Source organism: Rhinoderma darwinii, chromosome 11, assembly GCF_050947455.1.
Source record: "Rhinoderma darwinii isolate aRhiDar2 chromosome 11, aRhiDar2.hap1, whole genome shotgun sequence".
NCBI classification, from domain to species: Eukaryota; Metazoa; Chordata; class Amphibia; order Anura; family Rhinodermatidae; genus Rhinoderma; species Rhinoderma darwinii.
Window position 1 is genome coordinate 89897230 of NC_134697.1, and position 17647 is coordinate 89914876.

The following is a 17647-nucleotide window of genomic DNA, read 5'->3' on the forward strand; positions in this document are numbered from 1 at the left end:
GTTCAAAAGTTTAGGGTCACTTACAAATTTCCTTATTTTTAAAAGAAAAGCACAGTTTTTTTATAACATTCAATTAATCAGAAATACACTCTATACATTGTAAATGTCTGTTTTTTAATGCAATATCTACATAGGTGTATAGAGGCCCATTTCCAGCAACCATCACTCCAGTGTTCTAATGGTACATTGTGTTTGCTAACTGTGTTAGAAGGCTAATGGATGATTAGAAAACACTTGAAAACCCTTGTGCAATTATGTTAGCACCGCTGTAAACAGTTTTGCTGTTTAGAGGAGCTATACCACTGACCTTCCTTTAAGCTAGTTGAGAATCTGGAGCATTACATTTGTGGGTTCGATTAAACTCTCAAAATGGCTAGAAAAAGAGGGCTTTCATGTGAAGCCTCGACAGTCTATTATTGTTCTTCGAAATGAAGGCTATTCCATGCGAGAAATTGCCAAGAAACTGAAGATTTCCTACAACGGTGTGTACTACTCCCTTCAGAGGAAAGCACACACAGGCTCTAACCAGAGTAGAAAGAGAAGTGGGAGGCCCCGCTGCACAACTGAGCAACAAGACAAGTACATTAGAGTCTCTAGTTTGAGAAATAGACGCCTCACAGGTCCTCAACTGGCAGCTTCATTAAATAGTACCCGCAAAACGCCAGTGTCAACGTCTACAGTGAAGAGGCGACTTCGGGATGCTGGCCTTCAAGGCAGAGTGGCAATGAAAAAGCTATATCTGAGACTGGCTAATAAAAGGAAAAGATTAATATGGGCAAAAACACACAGACATTGGGCAGAGGAAGATTGGAAAAAAGTGTTATGGACAGACGAATCGAAGTTTGAGGTGTTTGGATCACACAGAAGAACATTTGTGAGACGCAGAACAACTGAAAAGATGCTGGAAGAGTGCCTGAAGCCATCTGTCAAGCATGGGGGAGGTAATGTGATGGTCTGGGGTTGCTTTGGTGCTGGTAAAGTGGGAGATTTGTACAAGGTAAAAGGGATTTTGAATAAGGAAGGCTATCACTCCATTTTGCAACGCCATGCCATACCCTGTGGACAGTGCTTGATTGGAGCCAATTTCATCCAACAACAGGACAATAATCCAAAGCACACCTCCAAATGATGCAAGAACTATTTAGGGAAGAAGCAGGCCGCTGGTATTCTATCTGTAATGGAGTGGCCAGCGCAGTCACCAGATCTCAACCCCATAGAGCTGTTGTGGGAGCAGCTTGACCGTATGGTACGCAAGAAGTGCCCATCAAGCCAATCCAACTTGTGGGAGGGGCTTCTGGAAGCATGGGGTGAAATTTCTCCCGATTACCTCAGCAAATTAACAGCTAGAATGCCAAAGGTCTGCAATGCTGTAATTGCTGCAAATGGAGCATTCCAAGACCAAAGCAAAGTCTGAAGGAGAAAATTATTATTTCAAATAAAAATCATTATTTCTAACCTTGTCAATGTCTTGACTATATTTTCTAGTCATTTTGCAACTCATTTGATAAATAGAAGTGTGAGTTTTCATGGAAAACACAAAATTGTTTGGGTGACCCCAAAATTTTGAACGGTAGTGTGTGTGTGTGTGTATGTGTATATATATATATATGTGTATATATATATGTATATACATATATATATACATATATATAGTTTACAGTGCAGAGCCATGTGTGTATATAGTGCAGAACTGTGTGTGTGTGTGTGTATTTAGTATACAGTGCAGAGATGTGTTTGTATATATAGTGTACAGTGCAGAGCCGTATGTGTGTATACAGTGCAGAGCCGTATGTGTGTATACAGTGCAGAACCGTGTCTTTATACAGTGCAGAGCCCTATGTGTGTATACAGTGCAGAGCCGTATGTGTGTATACAGTGCAGAACCGTGTCTTTATACAGTGCCGAGCTGTGCATGTGTATACAGTGCAGAGGTGTGTGTGTATACAGTGCAGAGCCATGTGTGTGTATACAGTGCAGAGCCGTGTGTGTGTGTGTGTATGTGTGTATACAGTGCAGAGCCGTGTGTGTGTGTACAGTGCAGAGCGGTGTGTGTACAGTGCAGAGCTGTGTGTGTGTGTATACAGTGCAGAGCTGTGTGTGCGTGTACAGTGCAGAGCTGTGTGTGTACAGTACAGAGCCGTGCATGTGTATACAGTGCAGAGCTGTGTGTGCGTGTACAGTGCAGAGCTGTGTGTGTGTGTGTGTGTGTGTGTGTGTGCGTGTACAGTGCAGAGCTGTGTGTGTATAGTATACAGTACAGAACTGTGTGTGTGTGTACAGTGCAGAGCTGTGTGTGTATAGTATACAGTGCAGAGCTGTGTGTGCACGTATACCGTGCAGAGCTGTGTGTGTGCGTGTACAGTGCAGAGCTGTGTGTGTATAGTATACAGTACAGAACTGTGTGTGTGTGTACAGTGCAGAGCTGTGTGTGTATAGTATACAGTGCAGAGCTGTGTGTGCACGTATACCGTGCAGAGCTGTGTGTGTGCGTGTACAGTGCAGAGCTGTGTGTGTATACAGTGCAGAGCTATGTGTGTGTGTGTGTACAGTGCAGAGCTGTGTGTGTACAGTGCAGAGCTGTGTGTGTGTGTGTATATATAATATACAGTGCAGAGCCGTTTGTGTATACAGTGCAGAGATGTGTGTTTGTATATATAGTGTACAGTGCAGAGCAATGTGTGTATACAGTGCAGAGCTGTGTGTGTGTATACAGTGCAGAGCGTGTGTGCGTATACAGTGCAGAGCCGTGTGTGCGTATACAGTGCAGAGCTGTGTGTGCGTGTACAGTGCAGAGCCGTGTACAGTGCAGAGCCGTGTGTGCGTGTACAGTGCAGAGCTGTGTGTGCGTGTACAGTGCAGAGCCGTGTGTGCGTGTACAGTGCAGAGCTGTGTGTGTGTGTATATATAGTATACAGTGCAGAGCCGTTTGTGTATACAGTGCAGAGATGTGTGTTTGTATATATAGTATACAGTGCAGAGCCGTTTGTGTATACAGTGCAGAGATGTGTGTTTGCATATATAGTGTACAGTGCAGAGCCATGTGTGTATACAGTGCTGAGCCGTGTGTGTATACAGTGCAGAGCCGTGTGTGCGTGTACAGTGCAGAGCCGTGCGTGTACAGTGCAGAGCTTTGTGTGTATACAGTGCAGAGCTGTGTGTGTATATATAGTATACAGTGCAGAGCCGTTTGTGTATACAGTGCAGAGATGTGTTTGTATATATAGTGAACAGTGCAGAGCCATGTGTGTATACAGTGCGTGTGTGCGTGTACAGTGCAGAATTGTGTGTGTATACAGTCCGTGTGTGCGTGTACAGTGCAGAATTGTGTGTGTATACAGTGCAGAGCTGTGTGTGTGCGTGTGTGTGTACAGTGCAGAGCTGTGTGTGTGTACAGTGCAGAGCTGTGTGTGTGTATATATTGTATACAGTGCAAAGACATTTGTGTATACAGTGCAGAGATGTGTGTTTGTATATATAGTGTACAATGCAGAGCTCTGTGTCTACAGTGCAGAGCCGTGTGTGTGTGTGTACAGTGCAGAGCCGCGTGTACAGTGCAGAGTCGTGTGTGCGTGTACAGTGCAGAGCCGTGTGTGTATATAGTATACAGTACAGAGCTGTGTGAATGTGAAGCAAAGTAAACCGAACTACATGACACGCCTCCTCCATAGCCTGGAGTCTGACTCCTCCCACACATGTGACTGATCACATGATCATGACATCATGAAAGGTCCTGTGTCCTCCTGAGGTCTGGCATCTGCAGATAGGTGAGGGGTAGGTATGAGCGCTCCTTGTAGTTATTGTTTATATTACATATAATAAGAACATGTTCACAAGTCTCCGGAGGAATGAAGTGCAGATTCCGCACCTAAATCTGAATCAAATCCTCTAAAGTTCCGCCTACAATATAAGTGCGGACGTTATTTCACTCCTTATTGACATGCAGCAGAAGAAATAAATGTAGGGTTTTGTGTGTGTGTGTGTGTGTGTGTGTGTATATATAATGTTAGTATTCTTTATTACTGTTTATAGGTGTGTAATATATGTGTTTGTATTATATACACTTCATAAACAAAAGTATTGAGACACCTCGTTAACATCTGCGTTGGGGGATCGGTTGGGGGTCTCCGATGCAGATACGGCTGAGATTATGCCATTACGACCGGCCTACACCGGGGCTAGGGCAAGTGCCAGACGTGACCTTCTGAATGCTCCACCTATTCAAAATACGAAAAAAAATAATAAGATGTACAGGTACATTTGATGGTTACGATACAGAGGTGAATATTGCTCTTTTTTTGGCGTTATGCTAAAAACTAAGGAAGTTACTAATCTAACGGATATTAAAAGTTATCCCATCCGCCAGTTTATAAATTGTCTTAGTAAAGGTATCCTCTATGGGGCCAGGGGTATCTGTCCAAAAATTTGTTGGTAAACAGATACAGGAATTTCGACAATGTATTTCCAAACATATTAGTTCTGTCAGTACAGGAAAGGATACACCATTAGTGAGACCCATGGCCGGCCTTAGGTACGTGCAACCAGTGCGGTCGCACAGGGCGCCGCCCACCGCACTGTAAGGGGGGCGCCACCGGGAGTACATGCCCCGTGACATGGTCACTACTCGGGGAGCCAGGTGCCACCCACTTACTGCACCGACCTCATACTGGCTGCCCGCGCCCTGTCCACGGCTCGTCCGCTCACTCTGTCCTGCGTCCTGAATGACGAGACGGACGTGATGACATCATTCAAGACGCAAGACAGGGAGGAGACACCGCGGTTCCTGTGCGCTTCCAGGGCTGGTGGAGACACCGAGTGAACGTTTTCTCCAGGGCGGCTCCAGCAGGCAGTGTTGGCCGGATGCCCAGCAGGTAAGTCACTGACTGGACTTGGTTTGAATGTGGGAACTGATGGGGTTCTAAAAAGGGCAATAATGGCAAATGGACAGAGGATTCAGTGCCACCTTGGTGCCCATTTGCCACTTATTGCCCCTATAGTGTCCTTCTATTCAGTGCCCCCTTGATGCCCATTTGCCATTTTGTTGCCCTGTTATTGTTTTTCTGTGACAAAAGATGCTACAGGGACAGTAAATGGCCATCAAGGAGCCAACAAACGGAAGAACACTAAAGGGGCAATAGGTGGCAAATGCGCACCATGGTGGCACTGAAAGGCATTAAAGTGTTAATAAATGTCAAACGGGCACAGAATTCAGTGCCTTCATAGTGCACATTTACCATTTCTTGCCCTTTTAAACCCTTTTTATAAAAATCTGTGTGTTTGGTGCAACTTTGTAATTACATTTAAGGCTTCGTTCACATGTGCGTGAGGTCTCCGCTCAGGCATTCCATCTGAGCTTTCCGTCAGATTAGAGCCCTGACTGAAACAAACGGAAACCATAGATTTGATTTCAATGGTGACGGATCCGGTGCAAATGGTTTGCGTTTGTCTCCGTTGTGCAAGGATTCCGTCGTTTTGACAGAATCAAAAGCGCAGTCGACTACAATATTGAATGTCCGGGCTCCGTTCTGACGGAAAGCTCAGATGGAACGCCTGAACGGAGCCCTGACGCACATGTGAACGGAGCCTTATTAAACTATTTATACTTTTTGAGATACAGCTGTTTTGTATTCTGTATACCGAGCAGCCGTATCTAGCGCTGAGACCTGAGTCAGGTCAGTGGGACTGACGGGTTCAGTGTCAGCGGGTCCTGCGTGTCGACTGTTCATAACTTAGATGTGATCGATAACAGGTGGATCCTGCGTGTCACAGACACAGGACCCGCTGACACTGAACCCGTCAGTCCCACTGGCTTGATGGACTCAGGTCTCAGCGCTAGACACGGCTGCTCTGTATACAGAATACAAAGCAGCTGTATCTCAAAAAGTTAAAATTGTTTTAATCAAAAAGTATTTATTTAGAAAGTTGCACAAAACACAGTTGTTTTTTTTTTTTAAATCAATTTCAAAGGCGTGCATAGCCTTTAAAGTGGTTGTCCGAAATACAAATTAACCATTTTGTTGAAGCAGCAGGAGGAGTTAAAATAAAAAAATAACTTATACTAACCTCTCTCCTCCCAGACGTTCCTGCTCTGGGGGCTCCCGCCAGATCTGTTCTCTATTTGCATATAGCGGTGACATCATGTTGACCATACACCATCGCTGCAGCCTATTAGTAGCCTCAGTGGTGTTCAGCTGAGACCAGTAATTCGCTGCGGTGGTGATGTACTGTCGACGTGATGTCACCGCTGCAGTCACTCTGTGTACACAGAACAGAGATGACAGAAGCCCCCAGCGCAGAAACGTCTGGGAGGAGAGCGGTAAGTATCAGGGCCGGCTCCAGGTTCATGTGGGCCCTTGGGCGACACAAGACTTAGTAGGCCCCTTTGTGGGGGAACTCACGGCGGCAGTAAAATGGCAGAAAATGTCACATTGTGCCCCCATATAGACGTAAGGCCCTGTTTATGCACCCATATAGAAGTTAGGCCCCCAGTTTGTTCCCCCATAAGTTTAGCACCCTCCGTAGATAGTGCCACACAGCCCCCCTCCCAGGTAGTGCCATACAGCCCCCCTTCCTGGTAGTGCCACACAGCGCCCCCTTCAAGATAGTGCCACACACCCCCGACCTCCCAGGTAGTGCCACACAGTACCCCCTTCAAGATAGTGCCACACCGCCCCCACCTCCCAGGTAGTGCCACACCGCCCCCACCTCCCAGGTAGTGCCACATAGCCCCCTCCTCCCTGGCAGTGTCACACAACGCCCCCACATCCCATGTAGTGCCACACAGCCCCCCTCCCTGGTAGTGCCACACTGCCACCCTCCCTGTAGGTTGCGCCTTTGGGGTTCCCTCTAGGAGTGGAATCTCCAGCCAGAGCATTGCCAACACTCTGGGTGGGGATTCTGCTTCAGGAGCAGCCCTCACGTCACTGTCTATATATGGACAGTGTTTTCCGATACAGCCCCAGAGCCATAGTCCTTGGCAGAACACTACAAGCCTGGACAATCCCTTTAACCTCTTAACACTATCCATGTATCTATGGCGCATGTGCATTCCAACAATATTACATATGCCACTGTGTGCTATCTGTGGTGTTACGTAGGACTGCAGGTAACACTAATACGTTATCTATAATGAGAGAGTTATCACTGTGTTATCTGTGGTGTTACATAGGACTGCAGGTAACACTACTACATTATCTGTACTCGGTTATCACTGTGTTATCTGTGGTGTTACATAGGACTGCAGGTAACATCTACTACATTATCTGTACTCAGAGAGTTATCACTGTGTTATCTGTGGTGTTACATAGGAATGCAGGTAACACTAATACATTATCTGTACTCAGAGAGTTATCACTGTGTTATCTGTTGTGTTACATAGGACTGCAGGTAACACTAATACATTATCTGTACTCGGAGAGTTATCACTGTGTTATCTGTGGTGTTACATAGGACTGCAGGTAACATCTACTATATTATCTGTACTCAGAGTTATCACTGTGTTATCTGTGGTGTTACATAGGACTGCAGATAACACTAATACATTATCTGTACTCCGAGAGTTATCACTGTGTTATCTGTGGCGTTACATAGGACTGCAGGAAATATCTACTACATTATCTGTACTGAGAGAGTTATCACTGTGTCATCTGTGGTGTTACATAGGACTGCAGGAAATATCTACTACATTATCTGTACTGAGAGAGTTATCACTGTGTTATCTGTGGTGCTACATAGGACTGCAGGTAACAATCTGTTCTGTGTATATATGTGCCTGCGTGGGTATATTTGGGCCTGTATGTCCATAAATTTACCTACATGTATTTGTATAAGACCCATTATGTGTGTATACATGCCTCGTGTGTGTGATATATATATATATATATATATATATATATATATATATATATACATATACACTACCGTTCAAAAGTTTGGGGTCACCCAGACAATTTTGTGTTTTCCATGAAAACTCACACTTATATTTATCAAATGAGTTGCAAAATGACTAGAAAATATAGTCAAGACATTGACAAGGTTAGAGATAATGATTTTTATTTGAAATAATAATTTTTTCCTTCAAACTTTGCTTTCGTCTGGGAATGCTCCATTTGCAGCAATTACAGCATTGCAGACCTTTGGCATTCTAGCTGTTAATTTGCTGAGGTAAATCGAGAGAAATTTCACCCCATGCTTCCAGAAGCCCCTCCCACAAGTTGGATTGGCTTGATGGGCACTTCTTGCATACCATACGGTCAAGCTGCTCCCACAACAGCTCTATGGGGTTGAGATCTGGTGACTGCGCTGCCCACTCCATTACAGATAGAATACCAGCTGCCTGCTTCTTCCCTAAATAGTTCTTGCATAATTTGGAGGTGTGCTTTGGGTCATTGTCCTGTTGTAGGATGAAATTGGCTCCAATCAAGCGCTGTCCACAGGGTATGGCATGGCGTGGCAAAATGGAGTGATAGCCTTCCTTATTCAAAATCCCTTTTATCTTGTACAAATCTCCCTTTACCAGCACCAAAGCAACCCCAGACCATCACATTACCTCCACCATGCTTGACAGATGGCGTCAGGCACTCTTCCACCATCTTTTCAGTTGTTCTGCGTCTCACAAATGTTCTTCTGTGTGATCCAAACACCTCAAACTTCGATTCGTCTGCCCATAACACTTTTTTCCAATCTTCCTCTGTCCAATGTCTGTGTGTTTTTTCCCATATTAATCTTTTCCTTTTATTAGCCAGTCTCAGATATGGCTTTTTCTTTGCCACTCTGCCCTGAAGGCCAGCATCCCGGAGTCGCCTCTTCACTGTAGACATTGAAACTGGTGTTTTTGCGGGTACTATTTAATGAAGCTGTCGGTTGAGGACCTGTGAGGCGTCTATTTCTTAAACTAGAGACTCTAATGTACTTGTCTTGTTGCTCAGTTGTGCAGCGGGGCCTCCCACTTCTCTTTCTACTCTGGTTAGAGCCTGTGTGTGCTGTCCTCTGAAGGGAGTAGTACACAGCGTTGTAGGAAATCTTCAGTTTCTTGGCAATTTCTCGCATGGAATAGCCTTCATTTCTAAGAACAAGAATAGACTGTCGAGTTTCACATGAAAGCTCTCTTTTTCTAGCCATTTTGAGAGTTTAATCGAACCCACAAATGTAATGCTCCAGATTCTCAACTAGCTCAAAGGAAGGTCAGTTTTACAGCTCCTCTAAACCGCAAAACTGTTTATAGCGGTGCTAACATAATTGCACAAGGGTTTTCAAGTGTTTTCTAATCATCCATTAGCCTTCTAACACAGTTAGCAAACACAATGTACCATTAGAACACTGGAGTGATGGTTGCTGGAAATGGGCCTCTATACACCTATGTAGATATTGCATTAAAAAACAGAGGTTTGCAGCTAGAATAGTCATTTAGCACATTAACAATGTATAGAGTGTATTTCTGATTAATTTAATGTTATCTTCATTGAAAAAAACTGTGCTTTTCTTTAAAAAATAAGGAAATTTGTAAGTGACCCTAAACTTTTGAACGGTAGTGTGTGTGTGTATATGTATATATATATATATATATATATATATATATATATATATATATATATATATATATATATATACAGTGGAGGAAATAAGTATTTGATCCCTTGCTGATTTTGTAAGTTTGCCCACTGTCAAAGTCATGAACAGTCTAGAATTTTTAGGCTAGGTTAATTTTACCAGTGAGAGATAGATTATATAAAAAAAAAAAAAGAAAATCACATTGTCAAAATTATATATATTTATTTGCATTGTGCACAGAGAAATAAGTATTTGATCCCCTACCAACCATTAAGAGTTGAGCCTCCTCCAGACCAGTTACACGCTCCAAATCAACTTGGTGCCTGCATTAAAGACAGCTGTCTTACATGGTCACCTGTATAAAAGACTCCTGTCCACAGACTCAATTAATCAGTCTGACTCTAACCTCTACAACATGGGCAAGACCAAAGAGCTTTCTAAGGATGTCAGGGACAAGATCATAGACCTGCACAAGGCTGGAATGGGCTACAAAACCATAAGTAAGACGCTGGGTGAGAAGGAGACAACTGTTGGTGCAATAGTAAGAAAATGGAAGACATACAAAATGACTGTCAATCGACATCGATCTGGGGCTCCATGCAAAATCTCACCTCGTGGGGTATCCTTGATCCTGAGGAAGGTGAGAGCTCAGCCGAAAACTACACGGGGGGAACTTGTTAATGATCTCAAGGCAGCTGGGACCACAGTCACCAAGAAAACCATTGGTAACACATTACGCCGTAATGGATTAAAATCCTGCAGTGCCCGCAAGGTCCCCCTGCTCAAGAAGGCACATGTACAGGCCCGTCTGAAGTTTGCAAATGAACATCTGGATGATTCTGAGAGTGATTGGGAGAAGGTGCTGTGTTCAGATGAGACTAAAATTGAGCTCTTTGGCATTAACTCAACTCGCCGTGTTTGGAGGAAGAGAAATGCTGCCTATGACCCAAAGAACACCGTCCCCACTGTCAAGCATGGAGGTGGAAACATTATGTTTTGGGTGTGTTTCTCTGCTAAGGGCACAGGACTACTTCACCGCATCAATGGGAGAATGGATGGAGCCATGTACTGTCAAATCCTGAGTGACAACCTCCTTCCCTCCACCAGGACATTAAAAATGGCTCGTGGCTGGGTCTTCCAGCACGACAATTACCCGAAACATACAGCCAAGGCAACAAAGGAGTGGCTCAAAAAGAAGCACATTAAGGTCATGGAGTGGCCTAGCCAGTCTCCAGACCTTAATCCCATCGAAAACTTATGGAGGGAGCTGAAGATCCGAGTTGCTAAGCGACAGCCTCAAAATCTTAATGATTTACAGATGATCTGCAAAGAGGAGTGGGCCAAAATTCCATCTAACATGTGTGCAAACCTCATCATCAACTACTAAAAATGTCTGACTGCTGTGCGTGCCAACAAGGGTTTTGCCACCAAGTATTAAGTCTCTTGTTTGCCAAAGGGATCAAATACTTATTTCTCTGTGCACAATGCAAATAAATATATATCATTTTGACAATGTGATTTATTTATTTTTTTATATATAATCTATCTCTCACTGGTAAAATTAACCTAGCCTAAAAATTCTAGACTGTTCATGTCTTTGACAGTGGGCAAACTTACAAAATCAGCAAGGGATCAAATACTTATTTCCTCCACTGTATATATATATATATATATATATATATATATGTGTGTGTGTGTGTGTGTGTGGTTAATTTTTTCGTTTTGTGGGGGGCAGCAATAGAGAAACCCGCACAGGGCCCATCCAACATAAGGCCGGCCCTGGTGAGACCTATACGTCTTATTGCCAATCTTAAATTCTGGGGCATTTGCCAACTTCAATTGGGACCCAGACGAGGAAAATTAGACAAGAAACTGCTGCCATGACAACCTAAGTTATGGGCTGTCATCGTAACCTGGAATGTGCTATTTACACTACGGAAGCCCGGATGGTTCCGAAATTTCATGGTTGACCCTTTTTCCGCACTGAGTTTTTATCTTTGTGTGTATCAGGTTCCTACAAGGTTTTGGGATGTTGCTGTGTATCTCACCATAGAGGAGTGGGAGTATATAGAAGGACACAAGGATCAGTCTAAGGACGTCATGATGGAGGACCACCAGACTCCCATATCACCGGGTAAGAGGAGACCTTCCTTGTTCTTTACTACAAAGTTTTGTTCGTATTTCGCAGCTTCGGAGCTATTTATTTTTAGGCTGTATTCAAACTCATATTTTGTGTCATGTTTCTTTGCTGCGGTTTGTAATAGATATTTTATGCTTCTGTAAAAATTACTATAAAAAATATTACTGCAAACTTAATCAAAAATTAAAAAGTACCGCATCAAAATCGGTACAGCATCAATGTGAAAATAAACGGAACATGTGAATACAACATAAAGCAAAAACCAGGGGTTGATCATAAACTGCCGAAAAGTAAAAAAATACTCAGGTCGCTTCTAAACTTGAAGATGCACCGATAATTCGTGACCATTTACAAATCTGCAAAATCTGTCTCAGAAAAACTCTTAGGTCCTATTCACACCGTTTTTTTTGGCGCTGATTTTGACCGTGTCGGAATCCATGGCAAAAAGCAATTTTTTTTCACGTTAAAAAAAGCGGCATGCCCTTTTTTGCCGCCGTCTCCGCCTCTGACCGCCAATTGGATCAATGGGAGGCAGAAGAAAGCCACGGTGCTCGTTTCTAAACATTTTCACAGCGTTTTTTGCCCGCGCTCCTTGCCATAGCTTCAATGGTCCGAAAACGCTGCAGAAAAATACGTGCAGGCAGTTCAAGAAGTTCCTGAAGGAATTTCTGAGGCAGATTTTTTCTGCCTGCCAAAAACTCTGTGTGAACAGGGTCTTAGGCCTGGTTCACGCGTAGCATAAACACAGCGGATTTTCTGCAACGGATTTAATTGGAGAAAATACATTGCGGATACTGTATTACAGTAGCAGCAAAGTGGATGAGATTTGAACAAATCTCCTCCACACACTGCGTAAAAAAACAGCCGAGAAAGCTTACATAAATTTACCTGCGGTGCGTTTTTTTTTTTAATCTGCAGCATGTCAATTGATGTTACAGAATGGGTTTCTGATATTCTGCTGCGGGTTTTCCCCATTGAATTTAATGGAATAGTAAAACCCGCAACAAATAGCAGATGTTGCGATTTTTGCGGCGGAAAAGCTCCAGCTGTTACATGGGATGAAACATCATTCAAGGAGGCCGGGCTGCAGGACATCAGATGGACGCGTCACCGTGGCTTCGAGTAAGTATGATTTTCTCTGCACCGGACGTAATGGACGAAAAAATGCACAATAACTTGGTGAGGTTTATCAGCCGGAATTCCCTGCATCGTCCAGGTCGGATACGCTGTGTACTTTTACGCACTGTGTGAACATTCTTTTTGGATCTGGTCTTGCTATTGGCTGAAAATACTGCACTGTGTGAACATGGCAGAATAGTTTGAACGATGACCAAGAAATGTTCATCACCTGATGATCACATGAAAACATTGGCCCGCATTATATAACAATTTTGCCCTTATTAAATTGTAAAATGTAGTTGGTACAAATTACTCCTAATAAAAGGCGCAGAAGTCTTAATAAATCTGGGTCATTTACAATTTTCATTTGGGTCACTAATTTGCGCATTAAATGAGGCTGTAAGTAAATTTCCAGCTTGTCCACTTTTCTTTTTTGGAATGAGAGGACAAATGTCTCAAATCGTCACAATTTTAGACTTTTTAACGTGTGCAAATTCAAGTTAAGGATGTTGTATCAAGATTAAAATGTATCTCCTCACCACAGGATAGGTGATAACATGCTGATCGATGGTGGTCTGACCACTGGGACCCCTACCAATCACGAACGGGGCTCACGTTCCGGAGGAATGGGGCGGCAGGTAACGCGTGCACCCTGCTGCTTCATTTAATCTCTATGGCACTACCGGCTTGAGCGCTGTACTCGGCTATCTCCGTAAGTCCCATAGACCGTGAAAGGAGTGGCAGTGCGCATGTGCGACCTGATGCTCACTTTATTCGTTATCATCTATCCTGTTCAGGGTCCCGTTCTGACGGAAAGCTCAGACGGAACGTCAGAACGGGACCGAAACGCAGATGTGAACAGAGCCTAACTGAGTAATAAATGTGAGCCATTGTGTTCCATCACTGTGTGTGTCGTCTACAGAGAAATACAGTAAGGAAGAAACACCGGAGAGATGTCCCAGTCCTCTATACTCCAAGAATGATCCAGAGGAGAAGCAGAATGTCCCACAGGATCATCAGGTAGATGGAATTACTAAATGCTGTATATGATAATGTTCCATCTCCAGCCATTAACTTCAACATTATTCTTTTTATTCTTCTTGAAATATTTCGGGAGGTGATGAATTGTAATTAGAAGTTCATTATCTAACTATCTGATGTAAATATATACGGCTGCCATGAAAAATTTTGTCATCATGAAAGTCGGCAGCGACAAATTTTTGGTTTCTTTTTGAACTTCTCTAACTTTCTCCTAAATTTGACATCATTTGTCCCATATGTGGTGAATTAGGCTACACATCTGACTGATATAAAAGTTGAAGTTATAACGGATACAGAGACATTTGAGGGTGTAATCCAGCCATGTAAGGAGGAGGAAATTCCTACAGATCTGAGCACCGGTGAGTGACAACCATTAAATGTTGAAAACAGTCACATAATCTCCTTGTTCAATTTCCACAGCAATTTTTTATTCAGTATTCTCCCCAATTTAGAGAAAACGTTTTCTCAGTCTGGGCCCTGCACCCATCTTACCCTATTAGATTCCTGCTTCTCATATCACATTCTGTCATTGCATTCTACCTGGTAGTAGAATATTAAGACTCGCCAAGAGGCAGATATAGACAGGACTTGTAAAGCTCTGTTCACATCACATTGTGTCCCTAGGTTTAGCGTGTACGTCAGGAAATCGGGCTCCATTTTCCCAACGGAGGCAAAAAGTCTATTCTTTTGGCCTCCTTCAGCCTGGTGCACGTCAGTATACCGTTGTATTTAAGCATGGAATAGCATAGTAGGTCACTCTATTTCATACAACGGGATCCCACGAAAGAACATATACGGCTCGGTAAATGTTTTTCAGACATGGGAGCCTATGTATGACTTTCACCTTTATATTGCTTATGAAACAGGCTTTCTATCTATCTATCTATCTATCTATCTATCTATCTATCTATCTATCTATCTATCTATCTATCTATCTATCTATCTATCTATCTATCTATCTATCTATATATATATTGTGAGACAGTGACAGGTAAAGTCATTGAGGGAAGGTATATTTCCCCTAGAATCCTGTCATATGTATCCTAGGCTCCAGGGAATGAGTAGTTCTTGCAATAGAAAGCTCTAGTTTTCCAATCTCGGCTTAAGGAAAAGCCGGAAAAAAGGGCCTGGAGTTGGATTGGAGAAGAGCAGGGCGGGTTCCCCAATCCCTCTCTGTTTGTAGGACAAGGTTGCTGCTCAATTAGCTGCCCCTGTAGCCTGTGTATAAAAAGGTGCAGACACAGTGTGTGGGAGTCTCACCCCTGACTCAGACTGGAGACTACTAAGGCTGGAGTAGCCTGTATGCTATGTGAGTAAAGACCTGTGTTACTTTGTGTCCAGTGCCTGGTAGGAAGGCACTTGGTATAGTTAGATAATATCTTGTTTAGTTAGTGCTCAGACGAGCAGGATTTATTTTGTATTTTGCCTTGTTGTACAAGAGGCTGTTTCTTTGACAAGAATAAAAACACAGGCAAAGCCCTGTTATGACTTTTAATGCACGGTGTCCCTGTCTCTGGCTACAAAGAAACCGCTGTACCAACCTCTCCTGATGCTAAACCCTCACATATGGTGGAGAATGCGGGCACGGTCTTAAAGAGACATACACCTATTTAAAAGGACTTTTGCTGCTCCAAGCGGAAAATCGTTGCTAGGGGCAACAACACAATTTTTTCTCCACGAGAGTGCTTGGAAGTGTATGTCTTGGGTGAAGGCGGCAACAGGGCTAAAAGAGACTGTTAAAATGGATGAAATACTTAAACAGCTGATTCAGGCTAATATCAACCAGGGGAAGATAAGCACAGCTCTGCAAGAAGCCAGCGCGACTCAGCGAATGGTGCATGAGGAAGCCATGCGTGCACAGGCTGAAACCAATATTCTGCTGGGTGAAGCCCACAGACTGGCCTTAAAAAAACAGCAGCAAATTAATCGCTATTTGCAAGACCAAATTCAGGCCTCAGTGGAAAGGTCAGCGGGGCCTCATGGTTTGCGCCAAACCACTCATGCAGCGGTACAGACATCTCTGCAGAAGATGACATCCACCGACGACGTTGAGGCCTATCTCATGGTGTTTGAGCGAGTGGCAGAACGAGAGAAGTTACCTTCAGATCAGTGGGCAGCAGTGGTGGCACCTTTCCTAACCGGAGAGCCGCAAAAGGCGTACTTTGATCTCAATGAGCAGGATGCCAAGGATTACTCCAAGCTGAAGGGTGAGATCCTTGCCCGTCTGGGTGTTAATATGAATGTGCGTGCTCGACGGGTGCACAACTGGACTTTCGTGGAACACCTACCTGCACGATCACAAATGTATGATCTTGTCCATCTTGCAAGGAAATGGCTACAGCCAGAGGAATCAACCCCTGCGCAGATCGTGGAGAGAGTGGTGCTTGACAAATACATCCACTCCTTACCACCGAAGGTTCAGCGTTGGGTCGGTCAAGGAGATCCTACAGATGCGGAACAGCTGGTGAACCTGATTGAAAGGTACAGAGCTACTCAGGATCTACTCCAAGAACTACCGCCTGGATGTTCTAACCCCAGGAACAGCAAATCGTGCGGAGCACCCGGTAAGACTGTTCCATTTACTAGAGGGGTGAGAAATGTCTTTAAGGGAGGTGGCTCAGAAGGGGAGCAGACGGAGGGAAGAAATCCCAGAGAGACACTGAAGGCCAGACCAGGGTCTCAAGTTGGGGACCGGGGCCGCATACAGTGCTGGCGGTGTTATGGACCTGGGCATATTGCTGCCAATTGTCCCCTGACTACTGAGCCAATGGACTGTGATGCAGCAAGGCGAATATCCTTGTTTGCACGTCCTGTTTGTTCTGCTGAGACTGTTTAGGAGACTGAGCAACAAATGTGTGTCGTAAAAGTGGAAGGGTGTACTGTGAGTGCCTTGCTGGATTCTGGGAGTCTGGTTACCCTGGTGCATGCCAGCCTGATAGACCCTGGAACATTCAGCGGACATAGTATAGGGGTCCTGTGCATACATGGGGACACTAAAGAATACCCCACCGCTTTGGTCACTCTAGAGACTTCCTGTGGAACCGCTTGCCATAAAGTGTGTGTGGTCAAGTCCCTGATGCACAGTGTGATCCTGGGGAGAGACTTCCCAGTGTTCTGGGACTTGTGGAGGAAGAAAGATGTAACCTCTACTGTAAATGTTAATAATGGTATTAATGTGTGTGCTGTGATTAGCCCAGAACCCTTTAACGAAGATGCTGAGGTGCCAGCAGTAGGGGTGACCACTGAGCCTGATAAATTTCCTCTGTCTGTTTTTGCTGGTGAAACAGATGAGCAGGAGGAAATTTCTGAGATACCAGAGTTAAATGTATCACGTAACAATTTTGGGACCGCTCAACTTAGCGATCCCACATTGGTAAAAGCCAGGGAAAATACTAAGGTATTAAATGGAGTGCCTCAACATCCAGGGGCTGATAAGGTGTTTCCACACATGGCGGTTAACCAGGATTTGCTGTATCGGATAGATAACGTACGTGGGGAAGTTGTTGAACAGCTGGTGATACCCCAACCATATCGTAGAACGGTGTTGGACCTGGCTCATAAACACGTGCTGGGTGGACATCTAGGTTGCGAAAAGACCAGAGAGCGTATCTTACAACGATTCTTCTGGCCGGGGGTATATACAGAAGTTCAGAGGTATTGCGAGTCCTGCCCGGAGTGTCAGATAACGGCTCCTATGCCACATTTTAGGAGTCCGCTGGTGCCTTTTCCTATCATTGGGATCCCTTTTGAAAGAATTGCCATGGATCTGGTCGGCCCTTTAGTCAAATCCTCTAGAGGACA

General features: G+C 44.1%; 1 protein-coding gene across 1 annotated transcript in view; it reads left to right on the forward strand.

The window, feature by feature from the left end:
- Positions 1-17647, forward strand: part of LOC142663008 (uncharacterized) — a 75535-nt gene that overhangs the window by 50738 nt on the left and 7150 nt on the right. The window contains 3 exon segments of the mRNA XM_075841302.1: positions 11557-11680; positions 13728-13825; positions 14097-14205. Coding sequence (XP_075697417.1) covers positions 11557-11680; positions 13728-13825; positions 14097-14205 — 331 coding nt within the window.